This window comes from Gossypium hirsutum, chromosome D09, assembly GCF_007990345.1.
Source record: "Gossypium hirsutum isolate 1008001.06 chromosome D09, Gossypium_hirsutum_v2.1, whole genome shotgun sequence".
Classification (NCBI taxonomy): Eukaryota; Viridiplantae; Streptophyta; class Magnoliopsida; order Malvales; family Malvaceae; genus Gossypium; species Gossypium hirsutum.
This window is the reverse complement of record NC_053445.1, coordinates 54401864-54423276: the sequence shown is the minus strand read 5'-3', so window position 1 is coordinate 54423276 and position 21413 is coordinate 54401864. Positions and strand designations below refer to the sequence as shown.

General features: G+C 34.9%; 3 protein-coding genes, 1 long non-coding RNA gene and 1 pseudogene across 6 annotated transcripts; 2 read left to right on the top strand and 3 right to left on the bottom strand.

Moving 5' to 3' along the window:
* Positions 1–1077: 1077 nt before the first annotated feature.
* LOC107931452 (splicing factor-like protein 1) lies at positions 1078–4699 on the bottom strand. Of its 2 annotated transcripts, none has more exons than XM_041101507.1 (2): positions 2202–4699; positions 1078–1360 (listed from the first exon to the last, which is right to left on the bottom strand). In XM_041101507.1, exon 1 carries the CDS (start codon positions 4602–4604, stop codon positions 2238–2240), a length of 2367 nt encoding a protein of 788 aa, XP_040957441.1. In that variant the 5' UTR covers positions 4605–4699; the 3' UTR covers positions 1078–1360; positions 2202–2237. The 2 variants fall into 2 exon arrangements, with proteins under 2 accessions (XP_040957441.1, XP_016718819.1); XM_016863330.2 differs by having other exon boundaries at positions 1078–1473; positions 2202–4698.
* A 6632-nt stretch (positions 4700–11331) lies between these two features.
* Positions 11332–14006, bottom strand: LOC121221075 (uncharacterized). Its single transcript, XR_005918357.1, has 2 exons — positions 13882–14006; positions 11332–12169 (listed from the first exon to the last, which is right to left on the bottom strand). It is a non-coding gene; the product is annotated as an uncharacterized lncRNA (long non-coding RNA).
* Positions 14007–14330: 324 nt separating this feature from the next.
* On the top strand, positions 14331–16457 carry LOC107931377 (probable transcription factor At5g61620). Of its 2 annotated transcripts, none has more exons than XM_041101506.1 (4): positions 14331–15250; positions 15459–15634; positions 15755–15916; positions 15982–16457. In XM_041101506.1, exons 1-4 carry the CDS (start codon positions 14962–14964, stop codon positions 16258–16260), a joined length of 906 nt encoding a protein of 301 aa, XP_040957440.1. In that variant the 5' UTR covers positions 14331–14961; the 3' UTR covers positions 16261–16457. The 2 variants fall into 2 exon arrangements, with proteins under 2 accessions (XP_040957440.1, XP_016718745.1); XM_016863256.2 differs by having other exon boundaries at positions 14402–15250; positions 15417–15634.
* A 950-nt stretch (positions 16458–17407) lies between these two features.
* Positions 17408–18381, bottom strand: LOC107931437 (uncharacterized). Its single transcript, XM_016863312.2, has 2 exons — positions 17970–18381; positions 17408–17896 (listed from the first exon to the last, which is right to left on the bottom strand). Exons 1-2 carry the CDS (start codon positions 18217–18219, stop codon positions 17679–17681), a joined length of 468 nt encoding a protein of 155 aa, XP_016718801.1. The 5' UTR covers positions 18220–18381; the 3' UTR covers positions 17408–17678.
* Positions 18382–19401: 1020 nt separating this feature from the next.
* On the top strand, positions 19402–21358 carry LOC107931440 (blue copper protein-like; annotated as a pseudogene).
* Positions 21359–21413: the final 55 nt, after the last annotated feature.

Genomic DNA, 21413 nt, shown 5'->3' with positions numbered 1-21413 from the left:
TTATTTTGAGGCAGTGCATGAATGTTAAAAGCATCCTGGGTTAGGTTACACCAACACAGTTTAAACCTAATCTATGTAGCACAGTAAATGAAATGGTCTGATACATAAAAAGTAAGTTGCCATGAAAATTATATAATGTTAAAAGAAAGTAAAAAGTAAAACTTGAATAAGGAAAATAAATAATGCAACGAAATCTGCAATCCAACAGTTGAAAACACATTAAGGTTATGTATAGTGGATCATATAATAGGTAATCAGCTTATCGGAGCTTTATAATCATCATGTCAGTTCTTCACTGAAGACCAAACCAAGTTTTACAGATTCCAAAAGTCAATTTGCCATGACTAGGATCATAATAGCCTAAGTTGCCTGCACCGAAATGTGAGTGTTCCTTACTAAGTTTTTCCATATATCAGGAAAGATCATACCCCCTTAACCATGTCATAACATTTGTCGGACAAGGATACTTAAAGAAAGATGAAGAGACGGAGTAACATCTAACTTAAGCAGTCAATAGATAATAGCTATTGAGAGTGTTAACATCTAACTTAAGTAGTCAATTAGAACAACCAAAACCTATTAGAGAAGTATTACTAGTTCAACGAATGCTCTTCTTTGTCCTAATATGTCGTATGCTTAAAGAAATATGAAGAGATGAACGATTACTCAAAAGGCATAAATCAAACTTCTTAAATTTACAACTATCCAACTTTAAGTTGGACCACATACAACCTCTATTGATGAATCAAACACTTGTCATTCTCTTTCCCACACAAACTGCAATCATGGGAGCTATTTCTCCGCTCAAGAAGCATAAAAGACAAAATTAAAAACCCAGTGGCTATAAAGACGTGGTTTCTTTCACCAGCCAGATCTGAACTTAGAAGATACATCAGTGTAATATAAAGACAAATAGAATCATAGAAAACACACACACACAAATACATATAATAGAGAGAACATAATCCTGCATCCTTAATATTAACAAATTACCTCCAACAAACAGAAACGACAAATGCTAGAAAGCTTCCAGGCACAGCAACTAGGCAAATTTAACCTTACAAATAAAGGGCATTATAACCAGGAAATAGCATAATATGCTAAACTAATTGAAAAAGCTGTTAAACAATCCCCGAGAGAAGTAAACATAATAACAAGAAATGTCAGGAACCATTTGTGGAAAACAGCTTGACAAAATGGAACCATAGTAACACTAGCAATCAGACGAAAAACAGAAACCCAATGTGAATTCATAGAACATAAAACCAAGTCCTACAGGTTGATTGAATATTTCATATTAATAAAATTTGAACGGCCTTTTCAGAATGCAACCTCATGAACTGAACTTGTATCCAAGTCTCTGCAAATATCATAACAGTACAGGAAGGTTAAAGATGTGAGTCCCAAACTTCCAACAAAGTCATGGCAAGAGGTAAGAAATCAGGTTCACAAGAGCTCCAAGAAACATCAGTCCTGTAAATTATGTAATAATAACAAGGGAAACGGTTAAGAATGTAAACATAAAATAACAGGAGACTTGGAAGATAAAATCGGTAGCATTTATATGCGAAACCCAAAAGCAGAAGGCATTTTCCCATAGGAAATATGCAGATACTGTGAGGTCCAAGCAATATCATAACCCATCACTGCACTATATTGTTAAACTATAATCTTTAACATGACACATATTTGTTTCCTTTCCAAATATTCCATGTCCAACAATTCTAAGTCATTAGAAGAAGACTGGCTTGAACACTTATTTCCTTTTCAAATATATAAAAGCCACATGAGATTACCAAGATAAAATGGTATGGATGGTTAAAAGAAAAGTTAAATAGTGAAAGGTGTAAAGATAAGAAACAATCAGTTGAAAACTCCTATTACAAACCCTGATCATGGATTGACAGAATTCCTTATTTTAGATCAGTTTCTTTTTTAATGCACACAATATAAACTAAAGAAAAGCACTATTAATCTTAGGCTCTAACTTTCTTATAAGTAACCAAAATTTTGCAACTGCAGCGACCAAAAAAAACACATTGCCATATATACAGATGAGCAGTTGGCTTGTATGGTCATACCAGAACCACATGGCACTGTTAAAAGTATTCAGATAGTTAAGTGATGGTTTGTTAAAAAAGAAAATAAAATAAGAAAAAAGCACATGACCATAGATGAAGAAAACATGTTTAACACATTACCTCTCCGCATATAACCATCAATGGTGTAAATTTGCATCACTTCATCTCTGCCATGAACTTCTCATACTCAGTATCTGCACCATAGGTTGTTTTCTCTCCAGAGGATGCTGCCGGAGTCAAAAGAGGATTTGGAGCCCAAGGGACATTACTAAGGCTCTGAGAATTATCTGTGGAAGATGTAGGTAGCGGAGGAGGGGGAGGGGGAGGGGGAGGAACTGCATTGTAATAAGAAGAGTAACCTAATGAAGATGTAGGATATGCAGATTGCGAATTTGGAGGCATTGCAGTCATTGAGTTCCCGTAGATATTAGCTGGCATAGCTGGGGCAGAGGTGCTATTTTCAGATTGCACTCCTGGTGGAAAACTTTGTGCTGTTTCACTAGAAGTCACAGGTTGAGGTGGAGGTGGAACACCAGGAGGAACCGTCTGCATTTGTGGGGGATATTGCAAACCATAAGGTGGCATAGGCTGACCATGAACAGGAGGATAAATGGTTGAGCCAGGAGGAGGAGGGGGAGGAGGGGCATAAGGGGCATAAGGGGGAGGAGGAGGAACTGGTGGTCCCCATGGAACTGGATTTCCTGCATAACTAGCAGAAGCAGCATTAGGAATAGGACCTCCAGTTGTAAATTGTCGTGATGGATAGGCACCAACTGGCTGACTAGAGACAGGGTAACTGGGCATTGACAATGTGGGTGGACCAGGAGGCACTGCAGGTTGTGGTGGCTTGCCAGCAACTCTCACAGCAATGGTTCTTCCCTCTAGAAGACTACCATTCATTCCCTTAATAGCATTGTTTGCCATGTCAACACTAGCATACTTCACAAAACCATACCCTTTACTCAGTCCAGTAACCCGGTCCTTGATTACCTTTGCCATCACAATATCACCATAAGCTGAAAACAAACTAATCAAACCATCATCATCAAGACTGGGAGGCAAGTATCCAATGTACAAATTAGTATCATCATATTCTTTGGGGGGCTTAACAGCATTGGAACCTAAGCCAGGGTGTGCACTTCCAGCACCTCCAGTGCTGCTAGCCCAAGGAGGATTGCTTCCAGAACTGACTGACGAAGAGTTTTGCTTGTTAGCTGAATCAGGGACAGTACCACCTAGCTCAGCCAAGAAATTCTGATATTCATCATCCATTTTCTTCCCTGTAGTTCCCTTCATTGGACAATCGATTGTTGGATGCCCACCATCACCACAAATCTTACATAAAACATCACTCTTAAAGGTTGAGGTGCGAGAAGGACATGCATATTGACGGTGCCCAGGCTCACCACACAATCTACAATACTCTTCATCTCTTATTGTTCCATTCAATGCAGCAAGTTCCCTCAACTGTTGCCTCTTATGCTCATTTAATACTTCATCTACAGGCTGCAAGAGCTTTTCCACCATTGCTGCAGCAGCATCAAGTGATTCTTGTGTTTCGGCCTCAACCAAAACATGCAAGTCCTCGTTCTCTGCAGGATCAGGCTTCAAATCTCTCTTCTGCTGCAGCCTACCTTCCTTCACGGAACCTTTACCCCTAATTACAATCTTTGCACCCGTTTCCTTCTCCATCCTCTTTTGGGTATTCCCTCTAGGCCCAATAATCAAGCCGATGAAATTGTAGCCTGGGTATTCTTTCATGGGTATATAAAGCTTCTTCTGAAGCTTTGGTGGCCTATAGTCAGCTGGTGGCTTAAACGCAGGATTCTTCTTAAGAATCTGAGATATAATTTCTTGTCGTTCTTTGGTCAATCTCTCTCTTGCCCGGTATTCCCTGGTGTTAATCCTAATTCCCAAATTATCATATATAGGTTCAGGCGAAGGAGACCTAGCTCCCTCAGGTCTATCATCCAAAGGCAATCCAGATTGAAGCATCCTACTAATCTCTAGCAGCCTACTATTCAAAGCTTGAATCTCAGGATCAAATTGGATACCTCCAGTGAAATCCTTCATAAAATCAGGGAGCTGAATCACGGGCTTGGGCTCATCATCTGCCCACCGGGACTTCCTCTTCTTGGTTCCAGAGGCAGACTCATCATTACCTGTCTGGTGGTTGTTGGAATTGGAGGGCGGGTCCCAGCGGCTCCTCCTTCGCCTTCTGCTGGTGGTCTCCTCTTCCCCGCCAGAATAATCCTTGTCTGTGGTACCGCTATGGGTGTTAGTTAACCCATTTTCCGACAGTAGAGGCTTGTGGATGTCGGGTTTAAATGAATAAGTATTGTTAATAGTATTGGAATGGGCATCAGGATTAGACAGGGCACCGTTGTTGGCGTTGTTGTGTTCAAGGACAGGATCGGAGTCGAATGTCTGAGATGGAGGCGGAGGAGGGTTTTGGTTGTATGAATTTAGGGTTTGCGCAGAAAAAGATTGGGGATCATTAAGATTTGTTTGGACAGAATCCATTGGAAGCCAAACAGAGAGCTTAGGGTTCGAGACAGAGAGAGGTGTGGTGAGGTTGGTGCTGGCGTCGCTAGAACAAGCTATGGACTTAGAGTTGCTACTTCATTTTTATATTTATCAACTTGGACAAATAATGAGAAAACCCAAGGCAGCAGAGCTTTGGAGTTAGCCCAGATAACTTTCTCAAGCCCTGGCCTTATATAGTTCAAGGCCACGCCTGTTAACTCAAGATTGGATAAATCTAAACATTCAGTTGTTGTTTGTGTCGATAAAAATCAAGACCCAGATGCTCAAATCTGGTATAGCGTAATGGGTCTTGAAGATTAAAGCAAGCCCAAAAATTAAACGAAATTAGAGAATGATCCTATGGTTCCGGTGACAAAAGCTATTGGTTCAATTCCGGGGCACTCGGCTATGAACAATCTAGATGTGATTTAGTTATACTAGCAGGAAAAGCAAAATGCAGGGTAATGTTTTAGATAATGAAGTCATATGTTAAGATATGTTTTCTATTTTCGAAGTTCAATTTTGAAATTTGAAATCTCGAAATTATAGAATCATGTTTTAAGATAATGAACCATGTTTCAAAATATCATCACCTCTTAAGATTTTGGTATCTATTTATGATTCATGGTCTACAAATTTAATTAACAGTAATTAACTACTTCGAAATAACTAAATTTAAATATAAAAATAAAAAAGCCATTACCCACCACCAAAATTAATATAATTATAATATTTTTGTTTAAAAAATATTATATGAAACCTTTTGTCAATGCAAATAATAAAAAAATTCAAGTCAAAATTTTTTTGAATTAATTAAATTATCGAGTCTTATTTTATCATTCTGACTTGATTTTAAATTTTTTTAAATTAAGTCGAGTGAAATGAAATTCGCGTGAAATTGTTCGAGTTAACTTAAAAAATTAAACATGTCAAATTAAAATCTTGTTACAGTATAACTAATTACATGTTAAAGCATATAAATTTGAAATCATATATATTTGAGAACTTTTTCAAAGTAAAATAATAAAAAGATTTAAGATACTTTTAGTATAATAAACTTGAATCATTAATTAACTTATTTAGGTCCCAAAATTATCATTTTAGAATAATTTAAATTTTTAACTTTCTTTATATATTATTTTAAAAAAATTTAAAAAATATATATTTTTAAATATATATTTTGGATTTTTATAAATATTTTTGAAATTTAAAAGTTATTTTAAAATTTTGAAAATTATTTTGATTTTTTTTTAAATTTATGTTGAGAAAGAGACCAATTTGCTCATTTTCAAAAATGATAGGGACCAAATGAGTGTTTACACCAATATGTTATTCGAATTGTTCGATTTATTCAAATTGTAATGTTCACCTCGACTCGAACTTGAAACTTAAATTACTTATTCGAGTTTACTCGAATAATTCAAATAACTCAATTTGGTTAACTCAAAATTCAAACAAAATTTGTTTTTTTAATTGAATCGAGTTTTACTTACCCCTAGATAAAATTATTAAAAAATAAGGTTAAATTCTACTATTAGTCACTGTATTTTACAAAAGTCGTGGGTTTAATCCTTTTAATTTTATTTAATCATTTTTAGTTCCTGTACTTTTAAACTTCGTTAATTATAGTCCTTGTACTTTTCAAATTTTGAAAATTGAGTCCTAACCTGTAATATCCCTCGCTCGACTTGATCACCAAATCCGAGCTATAAGATGTTACATTCATTGCCGGAGCAAATACAATCAATTATACAGTAATATAATCATTCAAACATACAATTATATGTTAAACACACTTACATTATGATATACAATCAAATACGAGTCTTAATTGAGCTTAACAAATCTCTTTTGTTAACCCGAGCATGAAATATGATCAAATTGAAAAGTTTTAAAATTTCAAAGTCGACGTCGTGACATCACCTCCTCCACGTCGTAAAGTCGCAGACCAGTTTATCATGTCGTGACCTGTAACACCCCATACCCGGCCTAGAAGTTTCGACCAGATTCTGGAGGTCACAATGGCCACTGAGATAGCTCAAAACAAAATGTCATTCAGTTATCTTAAAACCGGATAAAAATGCTTATGTACTAGCTTTGAACCTAAAATGGACTTAGTAATCTTAATTTTGAAGTAATACGACGTAAAAGTATGACCCTTTTACAGTCAATTGAAATTTCGAACAAACACTTAAAACTGCCTAATTTTAAGAAACCTTGATATAAAAAAATAAGTTCCTTATTGCTTACACTAAGATTTGAATACAAGACCAAAGGGTATATATAAGCTTAACCATTGAACCACCAATCTCATTGTTAACTTTAAATCACAAAGAAAATCATATAAGTCTAGCAGTGACCATTGACTCCCTTGTAAACTTTGATCATTCTAACCCCAATTTCGGGGTGTCACATGACCTCAGGCCACTCGGCGTTGTGATGTGACTCACTATCGATCGATGTTGCGATGAGGAAGAGTGCTCATTGGAACATGGACTCTATTTTTGGCAAATTTTGAGTCATTTGGTACCTATTTCAAAGCTTCCACGCCATTTAACAAATTGTGCATAATTAGCTAATCTTACTTGCACCAAAACATTCCTAATTCATACTGAAACAATTCATTTAACCATTTAAATTCAATCATTTCAATATAATTTCAATTTAGCCCCAAATCATACCATTTCAACCTTTTTAATTATAATTCATTCATCCAACCAATTAGCCATTCAACAATTAACTCCCAATCTATGTCAATCTTTCTTTAATCATACTAGTTTAAGTTCCATGCATAACTCAACCACAACTTGCGAACAAGCATTGCCAATGTCATGCAATATAAAGGTTTCAAGCTAAAACTATCATTTCAAGTTATACGCATGCCACAAAATTGAACTTTAAACGATTGAAAAACTACTGATTCAAAAATGGGATAGTGTGAGCTTTTGGAAGATCCGCTTGGCACGTTCCGCAAAGTGACAATCTACAAGGAAAATGGGAAACAACAGGGTAAGCATATTGTATGCTTAATAAGTTCATAGGCATTAAACAAAAATTTACCTCATTTTGAATTTAAACACAACAAGCTACTTAGCTTGGCAAAGTTTGCCTAAACATGGCAAATCACATATCATTACAGTGAGTTTACATATAACCACATCATATAGTAATTCAAACATATATAAATCCAATTCACTTAAAATCAATATTTCAATACCATTCTCATAATCAAATCAACATTTAACCATTTGGATATCAAACTTATATCATTCTATTGCCATTTTCACTTTTCATTAATCATTTAGTCTGATGAACTCAAGTGAACAGATTCAAATACATGGGTAACTATACCATACCAGATTACTCGTTTGAGCATTAACTACACTACGCTAAGGCACCGAAGTATACGTATAATAGTATAACAATACGTCTCTCCACCACATCAGGGTATCTGTAGAGGCATATAAAACTCGATGATCCACAACAAATGTTGGATCTCGATATAATTTTTAATAATCTCATTATAAATGGTGAGCAATATTGCGAGGAATATACATGTTTTTTACATGATTCTTTATTTAATTCTACTATCTTGTTATATTTTCTTGATCGATTTGCTATATGGTGTTATCTCAACACTCATGAATAAGAAGACATGGTTAAGCAACTAGAGATAAGAAGTTATAATAGATTATTTTTTATTTAATGTACAATATTTTTTACATGATACAAGAAAATTGTGGATGATGATGCACTTGTTATTAAATTATATATACTAGGAATAAGTAAATTATTAATTTTACGTTTATTTATTGACTATACGTGTGCTATTATGTAAATTATTATTATTTTTAAATCATACCATTCATTTTTTAAATATTTATTTTTTTTAAATAAAGCTGATATTCAATAAATACGGATGAGTGGCTCAAGAAAAAGTCTGGCAAGAGGTACAGAAACATCAAAACAACAATAAAAGTACCCAAACAAAACAAAACCAAAAAGTAAAAAAAGGAGATAGACCGTCAAGAGACCGATGAAAACAAACCAGCCACAAAACCAAAGCCATAGCCAAGGAAACCCAAAAGAATACCAGCAGAAAACTTCCGAAATAACCAAAATCTTGCAAAACTCTAAAAGTCAGAATAAGGAGTACTTTGAAAATAAACCAAGGAGATTCTAAGAACCTTCTCCAAGCTTCAAAGCCCACAACAATTTTAGTAACGATGAAACCATTTAGATCGATCCGACTCCATCGCCTCAACAACAAAACAATGTGCCTCTTCAACCCAGAAGCGTGGCAATTACCGATTCTGGCCATCCATTGCCAACTCATGGGCTGACTTATTTGCCTCTTTGGGAATAAAAAGGTAAGTAACCTCTTCAAAAAATCCAGCTAAAAAACAAATGTGCTGAGAAATAGGACTGAGGACAGATCTATCAACTATGTTTGAGTTTAATTTCTTGATAACTGTAGGAGAATCTCCTTCCAGGATGACTTTCCTAAAACCCATATCCAAAGCGAAGGAAAAAGCCGTCTCACATGCTATCGCCTCAGCCACAAAAGCATCTGCTACATCTAACAACGGATAAGTGCAATCACCTATAATATGATTTTCTAAAACTCTAGCTAACACTGCTGAGATAGAAATATTTGTGTTACTCGTAAAAGAGGCGTCAAAATTTAGCTTAATAACCCCAGACTTAGGAGGTCTCCACAAAATGTTCCTTTACATAACAAGGGAAAGACTTTTTACTTTACAAGAACTTGAATCCTGGACATAACTCTGCATAAAGCCCACAATTTTATGTAAATCAAAATTTAGGCCTTCGTTAACCAGCTTATTTCGTTTACACCAAAGGGCCCACAAAGAGATAGTAATGAGTTTCTTAGGGTTCATATCCACTGCAAGAAATGTACTTACAAAATTTATTTTTCCATCCGAGATATTAATGCTGAAGTCTAGAGAGAGTTGCAGGTGATGCCAGAGTTGTCACAGGACATTGCAGTGCCATAATAAATTGTGTGAATCCTTCGGTACCGCCTTACACAAGGGGCAGGCGGAATCAACACGCAGTCTCCTTTGAACCAGATTCAAAAAATGAGGCACATAGTCCTTAAGGATGCGCCAAAGATGAATTTTTATCTTAGTAGGGATCTGAAGATCCCAAATCGATGTAATTTTTTTTGTAATTATCAATTGTATGGCGATTTCTGTCTGTATGTTGGATTACCTTTGTAAGTAAAGATCTGTACCCGCTCTTCACTGAGTACTTCTCGAATACATCATGCCACCGAACGAGCATATCTAAAGTCCCACGCCCAGCAAGGGGGATGTTGAGGATACGCCAAGCTTACTCATCATCAAATAGTTTATAAATCACTTCCTTGTTCCAGGTACCAGAATCTCCATTTAATAACTGATCAATAATGGACCAGTTAATATTTATAGACTGAACTAACAAACGACCATTTTCAGGACCCGGTATCCAGGGGTCATTCCAAATATTCACCTTCGCCCCATTGCTTATCCGCCACAGAAGACAATCATCGAACATATCCTTGGCGTTACAGATGCTCCTCCAGGTAAAAGAAGGGTAAGACCCAACTTTAGCAGAAAATATATCAGATAATGAAAAATAACGAGCTTTAAAAACTTTTGAAATGAGGCAATCGGGCTGAGTAAAAATTCTCCAAACTTGCTTGGCTAAAAGGGCTTTGTTAAACAAACAAAGATCACGGAAGCCCAGCCCACCATAAGCCTTCGGTAAACAAAGCGCATTCCACGTGCTCCAGTGGATTCCTTTAGATGTCTTATTATTAGTCCACCAAAATTTATTCAAGATTCCTTCAAGCTGATGACAAAAGGTTTTAGGTAACGCAAAACATTGCATCACATAAACTGGAAGAGCTTGAAGAACTGCTTTAATAAACATTTATTTCCCTCCCATCGAAAGATACCTAAAACTTCACCTCGTAATACGCTTTCGAAAACGATCCACAAAATTTGAAAATGCCAATTTTTTCTTCCTCCTAATCATTATTGGCAGACTTAAATACTTTTCAGGGTTTTTTGCCCTTCTAACACCCATAATATCTATGATCGAGTAACGTACCTCCTCCCCAACATTCGCATTAGTGACTTTCTTAAGTTAATTTTTTACCCCGAAACCAATTCATATTCTTTTAAGATATTACAGACAGAACAAGCACCCTCATTTGATGCATCACCAAAAATGATGCAATCATCAGCAATCAATAAATGGGTTATCGATAAATTCATTCTGCCAATCAGAGCTCTCCTTAGCTCATTTTTAATCTTAGCTTCCTCCAACAAACAAGAAAGCCCTTGAGCACAGAGGAGAAAAAGATAGGGACTAAGAGGGTCCCCCTGCCTTAAGCCTTTAGACGGAGCAAAACCCTCACTAATATCATCATTTATGCCCATCGTATAAGTGATCGAGAAAACACAACGCATGATGAGAACCATTCAGTCTTGATGAAAGCCCAACCTAGTCAACATTCCGGCCAAAAATTCCCATTCCACCAGATCATAAGCTTTGCTAAGATCAAGCTTAAGTGCGAAGTTCCCGTATTTACCCTTCTTCTTTATCTTTAGAGAGTGAAAAACCTCTTAAGCAATAAGAGTATTATTCAAAATTTGCCTGCAAGGAATAAATGCACCTTGAGCTTCATCAATACAGAAGCCTAGAAAAGGGCTCATACGATCAACAATAACTTTATCAATGATCTTATAAAGAACATTACATAAGCTAATAGAACGAAATTGCGAAAGATTTTTAGGTTTTTCGATTTTAGGAATAAGTACCACATGTGTTTTATTAATCTCTCCCATTTCAAATCTGCCGTTTAAAACCTCCAAACAAAATTAGAAACCTTATCACCAACAATATTCCAGCACCATTGAAAAAACAGTGCTGGAAAACCATCAGTTCTTGGAGCCTTCATAGGCGCCATTGACTTGACTGCTAGCCAAATATCATCCTTTGTCAATGGTTGAATGAACTTTTTATTCATGCTCATAGAAATCTTTTTTTCAACAAGACCAAGCACCCTATCATCTCCTCCTAAGTCAGAAGCTGTAAAAAGGTCTCCAAAATATATCACAGCAATCCTCATCATTTCCTCTGTATCCGTAATTAGTTGACCAGATTCATCTTCCAACCTAAGAATCCAACTGCAATTGTGACGAGCCACAACCACTTTATGGAAAAAATTAGAGTTCCTATCATCATTTTGTAATCAGTTTAGTCAGGTACGCTGAGCCCAGAAAACTTGCTCTTTGTCCGCTTCAAAATTCAACCCAAGCTGCATCTCTAAAATTTCCCCCAGAATTTCATCAGTTGGATTAGATCCAAGAGCACAGAAAGCTTTTTTTTTCCCCAAATTCAAATGATGTCCCTTTTGTTCATGAAAACGCGAATGGCTCCATTTTTGAAAAATTGACCCAAATGTGTTAACTTAGTCGGTAGATTACCATGATGACCAGTCCACCCCCGTTGAATTGTTTCTTCAAAGGAATCATCCAAGCACCACTTTGCTTCAAAATGAAAGGGATAAACCGTATTATTTTTCTTTTACCACAACTTACCCATAGTATCCATCAAAAGCAGACAGTGATAGGAAAAAGAATGACTCAAATGTTCCAATAAAAAATCCAAAAAAAGATGCAACCAATTAAGAGTAGCAACACCCCTATCCAGTCGTTCCCGATTGTTTGTAGATAAAAAATGCCCCCGTTCCCAAGTAAACCATCTACCAGTACAACCGACATCATAAAGCAAACAATCCTCCAAAGTAGAATGAAACTCGGCCATTTGTAGTGCTGACCTAAGACGACCTCTTTTTTTTTTCAAACGAGCTTAAGATTTTATTGAAGTCTTCAATCACTAACCAGGGCATAGTCTGATCATGCCCCAACCTGCAAAGAAGGTCTTAAGAAACCCATCTGTATTATTCTTTGGGGTTACCATAAAAGCCCGTAAGCCTCTATACGACTCTATTTTCAGGGTTGTGAATTGTCGCATCCACATGAGAGGATGAATAGCTTCTAATCGAGACAAGATCATTACCTTTCCAACCCAAAGATAAGACTCCCTTTGAACCAACTGCCCCAATATCTATTCCATTTTGGTAACCGCACTTCAAACGCATCATCTTCATCTTTTTTGAACTTAATTTTGTTTCAATAAGAAACAAAATATGGGATTAAAGGCCCTTAATTTGTTGCGGAGCCTGTTTACATCTGAGGTCTCCCTAAACTATGGACGTTCCAACTTAGCAACTTCATAGTGCCCGCTTGCTCTGTCCAGCAGAGCCAGCCAATGAATCATTAACTATTCCATTAAGAAATTGACCTGGACATGAGACTGAATCAGTAATTATACGTTGCTACTTCTTTCCATTCGAAGCTTGTAACAGTTCATTTTCATCATTTGAATTCAATCCCATGGGCCCTTGTCCCACCACGGTCTCATTAATTGACCGATTTGCCACATTGGACCAAATACAGTCAAACCATTTTTTCACTACACGATCAAATCCCAATGGAATAAAATTAGGATTTAATTGATAATGATCCCAATCGTTCCTGAGGATATTCCCAGGATCTTTCAAATTTCTAGAAATGTTGCCTGAAAATTCCCCTTTCTTTTCTATCTATTTGCTGTCAACCCCATCAGTTTCCCGAAACCACTGACTAGTAGTAACAGAATGCCATTTCGCCGCCGCACGGATGGATATATCCCAGCCAAATACAATTTTCTTAGTATCAATCCTGGTTTGAATCGGGCAAAAACTCTCCCCATGCCCAAGTTTCCCACAAATAAAACAAAAGAGACTTAATTTCTCGTACTGAAAACAAGCATAAGAAATCCTGTCAGATCCAACCATTACTTTCTTTTTATGTTTCAAAGAAACAGTACACGTTTAATTGAACTCGAATGCGCATAAAAGAATGGGAATTTATCGATCGAAAAGACGTATCATAGTCCAAAAACTAACCCAGAAAATCCCCAAACTGTTTAGCCGTTGACTCCATCATCAACCCTGGAGGTCGATCATGGACTTGGACCCAGAACTCAGAGAAACTTAAAAGAACAAGAGAAGGATTTTCACATGATTGGATCCTATCAAGTAATAGCAGGTGGTTGTTAAAGAACCAAGGCATTCCCGCAAGAACTCTTTGGATATCCACCTCATGAAAGAATTGAAAAAGAAAGCGTCTTTCTCCTAAATCTGAAATGCGATTACCTCGAATCGGATGCCATAAATTCCCATATTATTACAGAGCGAGGGAAAATGAACAATACTATCCGTCAAACAGCGTGCTACCAAACTGAGTTGCAGGTTCTGATCAATCACCGCTGCATCCTCTTGGAAAGCCTCTTCTTCCTCATCTGCCAGAGCTAGATTCGCCAGATTGTACTCCATAGAAACAAAAAAACAAAGCAAAAACATAACCCCCGACAGTCCCAAGAGAAGAAAACACTGTAAAAAACCTCTCAAAAAACCATAAAGAGAATAAACGTGTCAAACGACGGACGAAAACCGTGTCAAGCGACAGACATCAACTAGAGCCCAACAACTTGAACATTTTTTAAATATTTCTTAAATCTTTAAGTAATTATTACATATTTTAACTTATAATTATAATATATTAACTTTTTTTTTAATTCATGTATTACACGTATAAACTAATATAAATTTATTAGAAAATGGAATTTCACATTATTATACTTGTTGAATGCAAATAAATCAGGATATTATAGTTACGAGTCAAAGAAATTGTTTTTGATTTACTCTTAAATCTTAAACATTAAAAGCAAAACTTAGATCATTTTGACCAAATTTTACGCAACGTTACAAATCCATACTGAGTGTTATTTATAGCTTTATTAAGAAAAACGAACCGGGCTTTTAGCAAAGATAATTTGATAAAATTAAACAATCTTTCTGTCTTGAAGGTAATCTAATTTTAATATTAATAAAAAAATAACTTTTAGAACCAAGTTTGCCCTGGTATAATACAACAAGTTAAATCCCTACCTCTTAAAGAATATTCTAAAATGAAATTTGGATAACTTTTGACTGTTTTATATACAGAAAATGAAATCTTGCCATGTTCATGATTTAAATTCGCCAAAAAAAAAAAACAAAAAAAGCGGCTAAAAATTCTTGCAGGAGACCTTGGTTTAAAGAGAAAAACAAGGGTTTGGTTTTCACTTGTCAATATTATATATATTGTTAATATAACCCAAATAAATGTTTTTTGTGCCTCGCAAGACGGAGAGAGAGGGGGAATAAATTTAAGGGAAAAGATCAAAAGAGATTATGGTGAAAGAAGCAGGGAGAAAGTGCTCTCATTGTGGACATAATGGCCATAATTCGAGAACTTGTTATGTTCACAATTCGAGATGTTGTAACGGAAAAGGAGGGTGTGTCAAGCTTTTCGGTGTTAAGATAGGTGCAATGGATCAAAAGCGAGAGAATGTAATGAAGAAAAGTTTTAGCATGGGAAATCTGCAATCTCATGCAGAAAACAACAACGATGATGATGGGCATTTTTCTGATGGTCAGATTCAGTCTAAGAAACACAAAGCCTCCCATGAAAGAAAAAGAGGTATCCTTTCTTTCTTTCTTAATTTGTTGATTTAATATAATCACTGAGATAAACAGGAGATTTCTTATATGTGAAACCTGGCTGCCATTGATTGAATAAACAAGTGGCTAATCTGGGAAAAAAGAGTTTACTCCATGTGGGAATTATTATTGTGCCTTTTGCTTAGGGAAGCCATGGACTGAAGAGGAGCATAGAACCTTCTTGGCAGGTTTGAGAAAGCTGGGGAAAGGTGACTGGAGAGGAATTTCAAAGAATTTCGTTCCCACTAGGACCCCAACGCAAGTTGCAAGCCATGCACAAAAGTATTTTCTCAGGCAGGCTGGGACTGATAAGAAGAAACGCAGACCAAGCCTTTTTGACATGGAATTTCAAGAATCCGGATCCGTAAGATATTGTCTTGATTAATCCCCTCTTTCACTTATGATTATCAAGTAGCCGGTTCTTTCATGTACATGACACTACTAGATACATACAGTTGATGATGGTTTGTATATTAATTAACAGAGTGCAAGTCCTTCGGATTCCCCATCAGAAGAAACCAGTAGAAGTTCACCTCAGACATCCAAACCATTTCCACATCATTGCTTGGATGATCGTCCAATCAGATCCTTAACTGAATCTCATAGTTTTCCCACATATTATTATCTCGGGACTACTCAACCCACGGTAAGGGCCTATTCTTGCCAATTCCATCGGAATGCCGCCAATCTAATGGGTGATGTTTTTAACAGGCACCAGAAGTGAAACTGATGGCGTATTTACCATTTATGCATGCAAATACAATGAATCATGCAGCACCACGTTACATAAACACTAAAGCCCTTGTAAATGTAGCTGCTCATCCCTCTGGTATCCCTTCCCCAAGGTCAGTTCACCACAGCATGTTTCGAGCTGGCCCTAGTGCCGCTTCCACGGAAAAAGATGTTTTGGAGCTTAAGATCGGCCCCCCTCAATCACCTAAAAATGCTACGACAAGTCTTCCATCTCACGCATCCATTAGGGTGATTTGAATAAAGTAAAACAAGAAAGAAATGGTCCTTTTGGCACCAAGCTGATGGGCAGAATTAGAACTAAATTCACCCAACACTTCTTTCATCATAATCTATAGATCTTTTTGCATGCGATCGATTTTTTCACGACTTGTCATGTTTAACCTCTTTTCAGTGTCAAAAACATAAAATAAAATTACGAATTAAACATTGTACGTAGAGATATTACCATAATCACCTGTATATTTAAAAAAATACGTATTTCTCTTTCAACTTTGCCCTAGCAAATACATACGAAGAATAAATTACTACCATCAAACAACAGAATTCTGTACAGGCCATTAATAATCTGCAAATTAATGAAATACACTTTCATAACAGCTTTCGAATTACTACTGCTTCTTAAGATAAGCTCCCATATGGTAGAATGCCAACTTCAATTGCAACTGCAAATGCCCGTTTAGATGAATCACTTTTTCTTTACCCAGGCTGTTACACTTTGTTTCCAACCAGAAGTTTTTCACATTCTCACTTGCATAACAATCAATATTTCTTCAACCATTGCTTCACATTGCTGAAGTTGTATTGATCAGCGACATCATAAATTATCTACCAGATGTTCCCCTTGCATTCAATGACAAAAAGGCTGAAGCTCTGTTAACAGCAAAGGGTACTATTGAAATAGTTTGCATTTTATAGTAGAATTAATTCTACCAAGTATTTTAAAAAAAATGTTTTGTTTGTCCTACAATTACAGATAGTTACAATAATAATTTTCCCTTGGTTTAAGGACATTGTATTGTTGTGTGTCTATAACGTTGCTATTATTTTTAAGTTATTCTGGAAATCTTTAATTTAAAAATGAACAAATACACATATAAATTTTCAGATTTCTTTTATAGGATTGAATATATTGAGCAGTTGAGCTTAAAATTGATACTAAAAATTATGATATTTGGATTTTTTTATGTAAAAGTTTTCATTGCAAAAAGACTTAACTTGTTCTTTACAATTATTTACTTGAAGAAAATATTCATTTTAAAATTTCTCATGTTATCTATACATAAGTTTTTATCATAAATATTATTTAAATCAATATCATTAAACATGAAGTAACAACATTTAAGAGAATGCTTGATGTGCTTTAAAAAAAAAGGGAAGCTTGATCTACCCAAAGAATAAATGAGTTAGATCAACTCATTTGAAACAATTAATCCAATCAACAATATCAATTTGTAATTCTTGTACAACTTGATTTAACTTAAAATTTTAAGTTAAAATTTTCATTTGGAAGATGCAATCAAATTCTTATTATATTCACAAACTAGAATATAGAGGAAAAGAAATTCCTCAAATCTGAAAAGAGTGTCCTTCCAATTACCATGAACAATATCTAAAACAAGAGAATGGAATTATTGTTGGTGGCTTGTGGAAATGAATTAAATGAGAAGGGAATCAAAGAATTGAGGGTAGGAGAAGTGCAGTTTCCTTGAAGGTTTGTTAGGTTTAGGATGTTTAGTGGAGTCGACGTCTCCCACTTCCGCAATTGGCAAAAACCCTGTTTGAGTTCCGTCACTATCATTGTCTATGTCTCCATCTATAGTCAAGCCGTCGATTCTGGCTGCTACCGTCTCCACTTTCGTTCCCACTTCCACATCTGCATTAATCATTTCAAAACATTAATTGTACTTATACTTGAAGAATATATATATTCCCAGCCCAAAGGATACCTGGATTGGAAAAGAACCAGAGGATCAAGGCACAAACAAGCAGCACCAAAGGAATTATATGTACAGCATTCTCTGCAAACCTAGCCCTTGACTTCTCTTTCTTATTAGCCATCTCTACACTGGGATCATATACGGGCAGTTCGTTACTGTCGTCCACCGATGATGACATTCTCAGCCCCGTAATACTCCCCGCCTTCGGGGATGAATAATACCCATCCGTAACTCTGCTCCAGCTTGATGATCTATACATTATGTTTTTCTTTTTCTTCTGCTATGAAATTAATTAACAAAACAATGTTTTTTATGTAATTTATTTTTCTAAGAGAACAAGAGTTTGGTAGATTGCCGGATTCTAATTGTGGATAATAATACAACTTTGTAATTGTTATCAGATTTAAGATCCGATTATTTTGGCTTATTCCTTGCTAGCTATTTTAGACTTTGTCAAACTTTTCTTTCTTTTTCTTTTTTATCTGTAAGATTTTCTTTGTTAGTTTTTAATATATACGTTTAATCAATTGAAATTGAAATGAATTTCTATTAGAGATAAAATAAACCATCTTTAATAATATAAATAAATTGATAGACCATCTATGATCTATGTATGATGATAGCTAGCTTTAGTCAAGTTATAAGAGGATTATTTTTTTTAAATCTTATTAGATATTAATAGTGTTTATATTTTATTTTAAGCATGTGTGTATCACTATTATAACATTAATCTTATCTTGCTAGTTTTTATATTTTACGCATGTATAGAGCGGAGGAAATTAGCAAGTCAAATAAATGGCATCCAAAATGAAAGGAAAACGCTTTGCTATGCCTTACGGGCTGATAGCTTGTAAAGTTGGTGAGGAGTGATTGAGGGTGAAGTTTGTTGGTGAGGCAGATAAACGCACCTCAGCTCCAATACCCTTCCTGTTGACATGCAAGAAAGATGAGGCAATTGAATTGCTTGTATGACATTATAACTCTTTATGGTATAAAACTCCATCTGCAACAGGAAAAAAAGAAAAACCTTGGTGTTAACCAATTGATTCAGCCTCACAACTCAAATCATCACAACAAATTTAGGATTTGAGCTTAATCAATGTAATTGCTACAAGAGCTAGTGGTTTAACAGTAGAGCAACCATATTCAATAAAATTCAAAGGGAATTTGTTCAACTGAAATTCACCACCATTTGTCCTATTTACTGTAACCCCCACCAAATTTCAACCACTTGTTAAAAAACAATGGAATTGGAAAGTTCCAAAACAACCACATATGTTACTTCTTCACTCAATGTTCATCAATAAATTAATCAATTTAATATACTATGACCCAACAAAAATGGTCATATGCAGCTATAAAGTTAGGTCATCTAATCATAAGCAATCTTGAGGTATATATATGATGCGCAATTTTTTCATCTCAAAAGTATAAGTTAATCTCTCATTAATGGTCATGACTAAGCTTCTTCTGCTTTGTTTTCTATCTATTTTCTGCTTTGCGTTAACAAGTCATGCCGCTACATACGTGGTTGGGGACACATCCGGTTGGGACATAAGTTCTGATATCGATTCATGGGCTAGTAGCAAGACATTTAATGTTGGTGATGTTCTATGTAAGTGGTTTCTTTCTGCATTCTTCTTTTCATTCTTTTGCCTCCTATAATAATTTTTTTAACACATGCCTAGTATAAGATTTAAGTATGAGGGTTGAGAATATTGGTGTATATTTAATACTAGATTTGTTTAAGAGTCTAGTTATTCACCCAAATTTAGAGGTTAATCCAATATTTGAGAGAATTTAAATAAAATTATTTGATTTGAAAAACGTGTTTAAACAAAACAATTTGCTTCGGTTAAAATTTGAATTTGGCTTGAATTTTAATGTTCAAGGCTCGTGTCCACTTACTTCATCTTTCAATTTTATTAAATATTTTTATTTGTATATATTATATAATTTATATCATATGTAAATTAAATATATAATACTATAATTTAAATAATGAGAAATATTTTTTAATAAAATAATATCTATAAGATTATTGAATATTATATAAAAATAACATATTTTTATAATAATTTTTTTTAAATACTCAAGCTTAATCGAATTTATGTTTTTTGTTTATAAATAAGAACGAGTTTTAATTAGAAAAATAAGAAATAATTTGAAATTTTTTTTAAAACCCATATTTTAGTAAGAACAAGCTTTGACAATTATTAACGATGTACATAAAATCCGACTTAAACTAATTAAACTCATAGACATTTCTATTTGACACAATTTTCTTCCAATTTTTTTTTGGTTTGTGTTACTTGTAGTGTTCCAATACTCATCATCTCACAGTGTAAATGAGGTGAGAAAAGAAAGTTTCGAAACATGCAGCACGACAAATATATTGAGAAAGTTTTCCAATGTGAAATACGACAGTTATATTGTCAAATAGTGGCATCAGATATTTTGTTTGTGGCAACAAGTTGCATTGTTTAGGAGGCATGAAGCTTAAAGTAGATGTAGATGAGAAATCAAGTAGTGCTGGTGCTCCTCAAGCACAGTCTGAAGGAGCTGCTACCCACTTCGACTGGGCATATCAATGGTGGATTTCAATCTCAGCTAATAGCCTTCATATGTTTGACTGCTGCAATGCTACTTGAAATTAATGTTGGTATATAGCTCAGCATGCACTATTACTCCTTGCAGTGGCGGAGCTACTAAGAGACTCGAGGGGCCGTGGCCTCCTTAAAATGGTAGATTTTTAATTTAGGCCTTTTATAATTTATAAAATTTTAAATTAGTAACGATAAAATTGCACTTTAGCTCCTAAAATAATAAAAAATTAATTTAACTTTTTAAAAATATAAAAATATAAACTATTAAAATGATAAAATTACATTTTTACTATCATAAAAATATTTAATTTCGGCCCTAAAAAGAAATTTCTAGCTCCACCACTAACTTTAGGCATCACACAGTTTTAAGTAAAATTACGCGAATTTTTAATATTGTAATTTATACCCTTGTTATGCATGCCAAATACACCTTCCTTTCCTTAGGTTGCTGGTGGGAGTCGTGATTTCTAATTAAAAGAGAATTTTTAACAGTTTTAAAAGAGAGTTGAAATTTTCAAAAAAAAAATTCTTATGTGAATTGTGTGATTCTATAAATTTTGTGCAACAAGAGATAGGCCAGTTTGCTTAATAAGATTTGGTTTTAGCATTATCGTAATTAAGTTTCTTACGTGACTCTTATCTTTTTATGTATTCTCGAATTTATCCTATGTATTGACATTTTTTTATAATAAAAAAGAAAGCTAATATAATCATCCCAACTTTTTTTTCTTTTACTAGTCAAAACAATTGTGCTAGTCAAGAATAGATCTAATTACACCATTTGGAAAAAGATAACTGATTTAGTTATTAAAATTATATAAATTAAATAATTAATTACAAATCCCCA

Bases quoted from the DNA above. Each gene is read 5' to 3' on its own strand.
- LOC107931452 (XM_041101507.1), bottom strand. From the start codon at position 4,604: ATGGATTCTGTCCAAACAAATCTTAATGATCCCCAATCTTTTTCTGCG.
- LOC107931377 (XM_016863256.2), top strand. From the start codon at position 14,962: ATGGTGAAAGAAGCAGGGAGAAAGTGCTCTCATTGTGGACATAATGGC. The intron at 15,635-15,754 runs GTAAGATATTGT...ATTAATTAACAG, and splicing joins AATTTCAAGAATCCGGATCC to AGTGCAAGTCCTTCGGATTC. The intron at 15,917-15,981 runs GTAAGGGCCTAT...TGTTTTTAACAG, and splicing joins TCGGGACTACTCAACCCACG to GCACCAGAAGTGAAACTGAT.
- LOC107931437 (XM_016863312.2), bottom strand. From the start codon at position 18,219: ATGTATAGATCATCAAGCTGGAGCAGAGTTACGGATGGGTATTATTCA. The intron at 17,897-17,969 runs GTATCCTTTGGG...TGATTAATGCAG, and splicing joins CTGGTTCTTTTCCAATCCAG to ATGTGGAAGTGGGAACGAAA.